This window comes from Sinocyclocheilus grahami, unplaced genomic scaffold (genome assembly GCF_001515645.1).
Source record: "Sinocyclocheilus grahami isolate Dianchi unplaced genomic scaffold, SAMN03320097.WGS_v1.1 scaffold1870.1, whole genome shotgun sequence".
NCBI classification, from domain to species: Eukaryota; Metazoa; Chordata; class Actinopteri; order Cypriniformes; family Cyprinidae; genus Sinocyclocheilus; species Sinocyclocheilus grahami.
Genome location: NW_015507049.1, coordinates 76144 through 85710, shown reverse-complemented (window position 1 = coordinate 85710; position 9567 = coordinate 76144). Strand labels below are relative to the sequence as shown.

At 44.7% G+C, this 9567-nt stretch overlaps 1 protein-coding gene across 1 annotated transcript in view; it reads left to right on the top strand.

The window, feature by feature from the left end:
• The window catches only part of LOC107573118 (cytoplasmic dynein 1 heavy chain 1), a gene marked incomplete at its 5' end in the record, with an annotated part of 48040 nt that extends 40731 nt beyond the window's left edge, over positions 1-7309 (top strand). Inside the window, 12 exon segments of the mRNA XM_016259569.1 lie at positions 1117-1177; positions 1261-1384; positions 1462-1575; positions 2987-3157; positions 3237-3454; positions 3802-3905; positions 4651-4859; positions 5130-5283; positions 5367-5509; positions 6479-6647; positions 6731-6855; positions 6936-7309. Coding sequence (XP_016115055.1) covers positions 1117-1177; positions 1261-1384; positions 1462-1575; positions 2987-3157; positions 3237-3454; positions 3802-3905; positions 4651-4859; positions 5130-5283; positions 5367-5509; positions 6479-6647; positions 6731-6855; positions 6936-7064 — 1721 coding nt within the window.
• Positions 7310-9567: the final 2258 nt, after the last annotated feature.

Below are 9567 nucleotides of genomic sequence, written 5' to 3'. Positions count from 1 at the left end.
TTTTCTTTAGGCTTATTTTACAAAAGCACAAAGATTTTTTTTTTATTGTGAATGTACACAAATAAAGGCAAACCTTTTACAATTCCGATTATCTTTAGGACTAAAAGGAGTAGTTGCTTCCACTGTTAGAAGGAAAAACCTCAAGTGATTGCGCCGGCAAAATCTGTGCCGTTAAGTGTCATCACGGTACCGCCGTGAATGATTTATGCAAACCATTTTGTTTTACGTGGATATTGGAACGCCAGTGAAGTAGTTAGGCTACATGATAAATCATAATTTGCCATTCAAATACATCGCGAATACGGAAACATTTGATTTTGTGTGGAATGAGAGACGCAACGTTGGTTTCAGTTTCGTTTTAGCCTAAATTAATTCGTTTTGGCTTGTCATTTCTATTGCTGTAGCTTCTTATCTTTTTCATTCTTGTTCTTTTCTAAATGCTGTTAATTGAAAGGCTTTGTTGTGGAGTGAGGGGAACTAAAATAGCCTAGCTATATTTACAGTGTTTATTATAATGTTTGTAAACATTTCGTGTCGGCATTAGGCCTATTTCTGAATGAAATAATAAAATGTGACGTTTTTTTTTTTCCTCTTTAAAAAAACACTTTTTTTTTTAATACGCATAGCGTATTTCAACCATTCAGCAAACCTTTTTAAATATTGATAAATTACTATTTTAAAGAAAAAAAACTAAACTTTTTAAACCGTTTAACTGATTGTATTACTCGGTCAAAATTCTTCACGGTCGGTTAACGGTTAACCGGTTAAAAGGAACAAACCCTAGTTGCCCAGCACTAATTACTTTCCATATAAAGTAACGCAGTTAGTTACTTTTTTCATGGAGTAACACAATATCATAATGCATTACTTTTTAAAGTGACTTTCCCCAGCACTGTCCACAACCATCTAGACGGTCAAGAAAAACTCAAAAAAATTCAATATGCTATTAAAAATCTGGTTTAAGCTGAATCAATTGCAGTTTTTCTGTGTTTTAAGTTTCAGATTGTTTGTTGGTTGTGTTTATTAGGTTCTTAGTAAAAGCCACCAGTGCTGTGCTGTAGTGTCTTTCTGTATGGTCCCTGTTAAACTAGTGAAGTAACACATGTCCATCTTCAGGTTCTGCCGAAGGCTTCAATAAAGCCGACAGAGACATCAACACAGCGGTGAAGTCCGGCAGGTGAGAGGAGATCAGCTGACCCTTCTCACTCCTGATTGGTCAGGTCTGCTGGTCACGTGATCTGACGTGTGTTTGTGTGTCAGGTGGGTGATGCTGGAGAACGTTCATCTGGCTCCCGGTTGGCTGATGCAGCTGGAGAAGAAGCTTCACTCCATGCAGCCGCATGCCTGCTTCCGGCTCTTCCTCACCATGGAGATCAACCCCAAGGTCACGCATCACTTCCTGTGCTCACTGTGTGCTGTCATGAGGAATGAGTCGTCTGATGTTGACCGTATCTCCCTCAGGTCCCTGTGAACCTGCTGCGGGCCGGACGTATCTTTGTGTTCGAGCCTCCTCCCGGGATGAAGGCTAATATGCTGCGCACGTTCAGCAGTATTCCTGTGGCGCGCATGTGTAAGGTTCACTGACCCTGCGTTGAGAGAAATCGGGAGTAAGTGCAGAGGCTATTCCTTCAGCCTGAGGATTATTCATTTCACTTTTGGTGTGAAAGGGTCTTTACAGTTGCCAAAAATATAACGTTTGGGTTGTTTGTTAAAAACAAATGACCAAACACAGCCCAGGTGACAAAAAGTAACACCAAAGAAACGTAATGCATTACTTCCCGTAAAAAGTAACTAAGTAACGCAATTAGCTACTTTTTCATGGAATAACACAATATCATAATGTGTTACTTTTAGAAGTAATTTTCCCCAACACTGACCACAACCATCTAGACAGTCTAGAAAAACTCATAAAAGTGTAAAAAAAAAAAATCAATATATGCTATAAAAAAAAAAACTGGCTTAAGCTGATTCCATTGTATTTTTTCTGTTTTAAATTTCAGATTGTTAGTTGGTTGTATTTACTAGGTTCTTCGTAAAAGCCTAACCAGTGACAGTTTCTGCAAATCAGCTACCAGCTGGAAGTATAAATGATAGAGAGAGAGTCTGCTGCTCAGTGCTGTGCTGTAGTGTCTTTCTGGATAGTCCCTGTTAAACTAGTGAAGTAACACACATGTGGTCCATCTTCAGGTTCTGCCGAAGGCTTCAATAAAGCCGACAGAGACATCAACACAGCGGTGAAGTCCGGCAGGTGAGAGGAGATCAGCTGACCCTTCTCACTCCTGATTGGTCAGGTCTGCTGGTCACGTGATCTGACGTGTGTTTGTGTGTCAGGTGGGTGATGCTGGAGAACGTTCATCTGGCTCCCGGTTGGCTGATGCAGCTGGAGAAGAAGCTTCACTCCATGCAGCCGCATGCCTGCTTCCGGCTCTTCCTCACCATGGAGATCAACCCCAAGGTCACGCATCACTTCCTGTGCTCACCGTGTGCTGTCATGAGGAATGAGTCGTCTGATGTTGACCGTATCTCCCTCAGGTCCCTGTGAACCTGCTGCGGGCCGGACGTATCTTTGTGTTCGAGCCTCCTCCCGGGATGAAGGCTAATATGCTGCGCACGTTCAGCAGTATTCCTGTGGCGCGCATGTGTAAGGTGAGTGCAGCCGCTGCAGATGATCTCCAGTGCACTCAATCAGATGCATATTTACTTTATTTGTGTGACCTGCGAAACATAGCACATTTGTGACGGGACATTGTCATAAGGACCGTTATATTTCAGAAATCACTTTGATAAAAATGTGCATTTTGTGATGCGTGGTGAGAGTATAATGATATACGGTCTTCTGTCAGTGTTTGCGGTTGTCTGTGAGCTTCTTCAGATGAATCTAAATCAGCAGCATTTTTTCTGAATGTTGCCAGATGTTCACTTCAGAATCTCCTCTTAGTTTGTTTGTTGTTGTTTGCTCACACCTGCCGTCGGTCTCTTCTCTCAGTCTCCAAACGAAAGAGCTCGCTTGTACTTCCTCCTGGCCTGGTTCCACGCCGTCATCCAGGAGCGCCTGCGTTACGCCCCGCTGGGCTGGTCTAAGAAGTACGAGTTCGGAGAGTCGGATCTGCGCTCGGCCTGCGACACGGTGGACACCTGGCTGGACGATACAGCGAAGGTTCGAGTCTGTTCCTCATGTCTGTTGTGCTGTATCGGTATCTGTGTGTGAGGCACTGAGTGCCTGTCGTTCTCCGCAGGGCCGGCAGAACATCTCTCCGGATAAGATCCCGTGGGCGGCGCTGAGGACGCTGATGGCCCAGTCCATCTACGGAGGACGCATCGACAACGAGTTCGACCAGCGGCTGCTCAACACCTTCCTGGAGCGTCTCTTCACCACCAGCAGCTTCGACAGCGAGTTCAAGCTGGCGCTCAAAGTGGACGGACACAAGGACATCAAGATGCCCGACGGGATCCGGTCAGCGCAGACCTTTCAGTTTAATCATGTTTCTGTGTGTTCTGTTGGTGTCGTGCTCTGCTTTACAGACAGTGGTGAAATAAAGAAGTTAAAAGCTAGAGCAACTAAAATGCGATCACAGTCAAATTTCACAAGCAAGAAAGATCCATTGTCTGTTGTGAATGCAGTTCAGACAGAAGTCTATACAGAGTCGCCCTGCATGTGATTCACTCATTACTTAGCTGGAACAATATTTTCATAATTGGTGAATTTTGATCCATTAACCTGTGAAGCTGAAACGCTTGGTACTGGATAAAGCACGTTATAAGGCAGTGTTTGTAAGATGTGTCTGTGTTTCTGTGGTGCAGGCGTGAGGAGTTCATTCACTGGGTGGAGTTGCTGCCGGACACTCAGACTCCATCATGGCTGGGTCTGCCGAGTAACGCGGAGAAGGTCCTGCTCACTACTCAGGGTACGAGCGTCTGTGGGGCTGTCATGAGGACGGTGTTTACTCCTGAACTCTGACCCTTCTCGCCTCCTCTCTGTCTGTCTGTCTCGAGGTCACTGTCAGTTTCACAGGCTTTCGTCATCAGAGCACGCCTCCTCGGCTGCGTGTGCTAGAGCCGTTAGCGCTGCACGCAGCGGAGCGGGTGTCCTTCTGTCTCCTCAGCCTCCAGTAGCTGTATTTCACTGCCGTCATGTCACCAGCCCTGCGTCATGTTTCTCCTCACACTTCAGTTCAGTCCTGCTCAAACGCATGTCATCCTCAGCGATGCGCTCGTGATCAACAGACGCTGGACTTGCCACGGTGCACCGCTTTCACTTTACTTCAGTGCACTGAACGCCAGGTGGTGCTTTGGGGTCATCTGACTGGCGGTTTTATTTGAATTGGATATTTTAACTATAAATGAAAAGTAAAAAATTGCATCAGATTAAATTGTCCACCACTGAAACTCTTCATCAGGCGATTACACGTAATTAAGTTCCATTCAGTCCGGCTTCATTCAGAAAGTTTTCCTGATTTGCACCAAGTGTTAGCCGGATCAGACCGTGGCAAGCCTTCCAGTAACTCTTTTTGAACCTCCTTATTAACACAATGCCTGAACGTTCCAAGTTTTGTCCAGCTGTTAATTTGATCTCCCTCCTTCACTTCCTGTGGGTGTCTCCCTCCCGTACCTCACTTCCTGCTCCCGCGGCCGCTCCTTCCTCCCGCTCAGGCATTGACATGATGGGGAAGCTGCTGAAAATGCAGATGTTGGAGGATGAGGACGATCTGGCGTACGAGACGGAGAAGAAGCAGCGCAGCACGTCCTCGTCTGACGCGCAGCCGGCCTGGATGAGGACGCTTCACACCACGGCTCGTAACTGGCTGCAGCTGATCCCGGAGTCTGTGAGCCCGCTCAAACGCACCGTGGAGAACATCAAGGTACGGCCTGCAGGTGCACTCGACCATGATGTCAGATGATCAGTTCATTCATGCTTCACAGACTTTGAGAAACACTGTTACAGTTCATTTTCTAATGTTTTAAATGGCGCTTTTCTAAGAGAATGTGAAGAACACATTGTTTCATTTCATGTGATTAATCAGGATTTAGAAGTTGTGTTGCAAAGGTGCCCCCGATGGCAGCTCAGATTGTGTCTGATCAAACGCTCCGTGTTTTGTTGTTGACTTCCTGAAAGCGTCTGTTCTTCCCAGGATCCTCTGTTCCGGTTCTTCGAGCGCGAGGTGAAGATGGGCTCGCGGATGCTGCAGGACGTGCGTCAGGATCTCACCGATGTGGTGCATGTGTGCGAGGGCAAGAAGAAGCAGACCAACGACCTGCGCACGCTCATCAACGACCTGGTCAAAGGTGAGTCAGCGGAGTGACCTCTGACCCTTCAGATCAGTGTCTGTGTGCGCCGGGTCACTGAAGCGCTGTGCTGTGCTCCGCAGGCATCCTGCCCCGCAGCTGGAGCCGCTACACCGTCCCCGCAGCCATGACCGTCATCCAGTGGGTGGCAGACTTCAGCGAGCGGATCAAGCAGCTGCAGCAGATCTCACAGGGAGCGGCCAGCGGCGGCGCTAAAGAGCTCAAGGTGTCAAAAACACACACATCAGACCGGACTGAGCCTCGGCACAGATCGAGAACATCGACTCGCATGCTTTAGTCACAGCTAACAGACTGGCTGTATTACACGATTATCACTAGCTCAATAGAGATCGCTAAACTCCAACTTAACATGATTTTTCAGATCATAGAGAGTGTGTGAGTGGTTGCCAGGTTGGGAAGATTAAGTAAACCACTGGGCTGGAAGTTTCGGTTTAAGAGGAAAGCTCTGAATGGAGGATTTAAACTCAACCAAGAAAGCTTGTTACCAAAGTCAAGTCACCTTTATTTCTAGAGCGCTTTATACAGTACAGATTGTTTCAAAGCAGCTTTACAGTGATAAACAAGAAAATAGTGATTCAGTGATGCAAACAAAGTTCAATTCTGCTGTAAAGCAGCTCTAAAAAGTCATTCAGTTGAAATCAGTTCATTGCTGATTCAGAGCAGTTTAATAACTGTGTAAAGGCCAACAATGATGAGGTTGGGTAATCTATAAAGAGCTTGGTTACTGAGCGTCCCCAACTAAGCAAGCCAAAGGTGACAGCAGCAAGAAACCAAAACTCCATCGGTGACAGAAATGGGGAAGAAACCTTGAGAAACCAGCGTGATGTGGTTTAATTCCAGCCTGCAACACGGGTCAGACTGGACTGATTCCTTTCTGAATATTTCACTCAGTTCCATCCAAGTTCCATCATGCACATGCCAAATTAAATGTTTCAGGATTAATAGTCAGCAGGCAACTATTGCAGACAGTTAAGCTTAATAAATCAAGAGAAGCAGAAATCATGATCGCAATTAAAACATGGTTTTTGAAACGCAGTTGGGTGCGGTGTTCCTTATCACTGTGAAGCTGCTCGGACTCATTCTGGATTGAATAAAGTGCTGCAGAAAACTCGCAGGACGGCGTGGTCTCCTCTCCAGCTCTCTAAGTGTTGAACTGGCTGTTGTTCTCCTGCAGAACATCCATGTGAACCTGGGCGGTCTGTTCGTGCCGGAGGCCTACATCACAGCCACGCGTCAGTACGTGGCTCAGGTCAACAGCTGGTCTCTGGAGGAGCTGTGTCTGGAGGTGAACGTGACGTCTGCGCAGGGAGCGGCGCTGGACGCCTGCAGCTTCGGCATCAGAGGTGAGAGCGGCGCGAGAGAGAGATGAGGAGCGTGTCAGTGTCTGCTGGGTCTCAGAGCGTTCTGTCTGTCTGTCTGTGCGCAGGTCTGAAGCTGCAGGGGGCCACCTGCGCCAACAACAAGCTCTCTCTGTCCACCAGCATCTCCACTGAACTGCCGCTGACGCAGCTGCACTGGATGAAGCAGAGCAACACCGAGAAGAGGAGCATGGTCAGTCTGAACCCTGAACGCTGCTCTGATCTTCTGCTTTCCTTCCTGATTCACAGTCTTTCTCTCCGTGTTCTCTGCAGGTCACGCTGCCCGTGTATCTGAACTTCACACGCTCCGACCTCATCTTCACCGTCGACTTCGACATCGCCACCAAAGAAGACCCGCATCACTTCTACGAGCGCGGAGTCGCCATCCTCTGCACCGACTAGATGCCGCTTATCTTTACTAATCATTCCTGTTAGTGTAGTGAACAGAAGCGTATGTAGGTGAATCACAGCTTTGCATGTCGTGTTTAACTGGAGAGAGTTTAGAGAGTCAGACGCACGTTGGATTGTGTTGGGGTTTCGGAGGCAGATGTTTTAGAACAGATGGGATTGTGTTTTAGATGGGAAAATGGAAGTTGATTGAAGTTTTGCATGATTGGTGGATTCCAATAAAGCTCATTTAGAATGTATTTCATGTCTGTTGTTAATTCATTTGAGCCTGTAGGAACGTACATGTCCTAACATACCATCTGTCTGAAAAAAGCTTCTCCAGAGTCCTGCTAAACTGAATTCAGGAAAGCACAAGCAGTGTTAGTCGAACCCTCTGCCTCCAGCACTGCATCAGAGGAACCCTGGCTTCAAGTGCTCTTCTGAGTGTGTGAGGCTGATTATAGGTTCAGCTGGAGCGCTGACGTACTCTTACACGCCACACAATCCAGAGAAATGCACTTTTTCACGCCATGATGAATAAACATGAGCTGTGTGCAATTGCAGCGGATGCTGAACTTTCAGTTTTGCTTCTGCAGACTGGGTCATAATGTTGAAAAGGCTTATGAAACAAGCATTCGAATGAAAAACCGTATATAAACATAATGGTCTACAAACATTAACATCATGGAACAGGAGTTCTTCAAATGCTCTTCTCTCTTTGGATGCAAATAAAATAAATCTCTCCACTGCACTCATGTTTATGAGCGAAACGGTTTTCTGCAGACATTATTATTCATCATGACAAATCTAGATGTATTGCTCTAGTCACCAGCTGTTTGCCATTATAGAGATGGTTGCTCACTGTGCATAAAGGCAAACTCATTGTAACATCCTGAGATGAAACTGAGCATTTTACTCAAGAAATCATGAATTACAGTTAGGTTTAATAGTCTTGATTTATTGTGTTGCACCTGTAGTCGGGAATGAAGAACTCTTCTCAAATGGATTTTAACAAGCCTCTTTCTCTCTTATTAAAGTGTCTCTATTTCCAAACGACTAAACAGTGACACTGATGTCATGTCGCTGATTCGTGTGCAGTGCTGTCTCTTCATCCTGAGCTCAGAAAGCCACGCTTCCCAGCTCCACATCACTGATGCACTTCAGCTTCCTCTGCATCCCATCATGCACGTCGCCTGACTGACGGGGGAAAGAACTAGGGATGGGCAATACCACATATTTTTCATGCGATACCGATACTTTTTGTTACAATTTTAACGATACCGATACTGCTTGTAATTTTAAATGTGTATGTGATTTTTCAAAATAACGTTAATTTCAGCTTCCTCTGCATCCCATCATGCACGTCGCCTGACTGACGGGGGAAAGAACTAGGGATGGGCAATACCACATATTTTTCATGCGATACCGATACTTTTTGTTACAATTTTAACGATACCGATACTGCTTGTAATTTTAAATGTGTATGTGATTTTTCAAAATAACGTTAATTTAAATATATATATATATATATATATATACAGGTGCATCTCAATAAAACAGACCATTTTTTCTTCATCTTCAACTTTCCCTCATGGAGACCTAAAATGTCCTCAGGAAGTCAGAATTTATTGGTATTACTATACTTGTGGTAACGTTTTGTCCCTATAACGTAAGGAATACCAGGACACCCCACACAAACGCACACACAAACACACGCACTTTATATTTATTCTTATTCGCCTAATGGTTACGAAAGAGACAGGGAGTACAGTAAATAATGACTGTGCTCTTTGTACTCCCTGAAAACTCTCCTGTAGTGTCGGACAGAGGGAGACTGGGCAGCTTGTTTTTGTTCAGCCTCTTTATATGTTTCAGGGTGTGTTGTCATTCTTGAGAAGTGGGACAAAACAGGGTGCAAAATTGAAAAAATAAAACCTTGTACTCGTAGAAATGAAACTACATTTATGTATCTTATATGTACTAAGCTACTGAGCTATGCTTTGATACAACCTCCCAACTTTTCTCTTTTTTAACAAAATGTGCTTTTTTTTTAGCTTGGACTGTGTAATATAATTTCAGCTTTATCTTTAACAGCATTCAAGATGTTTTTAACATTTCAAAACACATTCTGGTGTTAGCAGACAGATTACACTTTCACATGAGACCAATAATTCCACAACAAATATAAAATATCATAATGAAATATTATCAAAATATTCAGCTGACGGAGGTGACAGAACTGAGGGAGTTAATTGATATATCTGACGGAGGTGATGAAAACCTGAATTTGTAGTAATTTTAACTATCAAATACATTGAATCAGTCAATTACTGTATTAAAACAAACAACAAACAGTGAGTATGTTATTGTTTATAAAGCTTTTATTCAAGAGTCACATTTAAGTATTTTGATATATCACTGGAACACAAAATCTTATGGTGGTGACATCTGACGGTGTTGACAAATTTGGCATTTCTTTCACAAAACCAATGGAGTTCATGTAGTAGCCATTTTATTT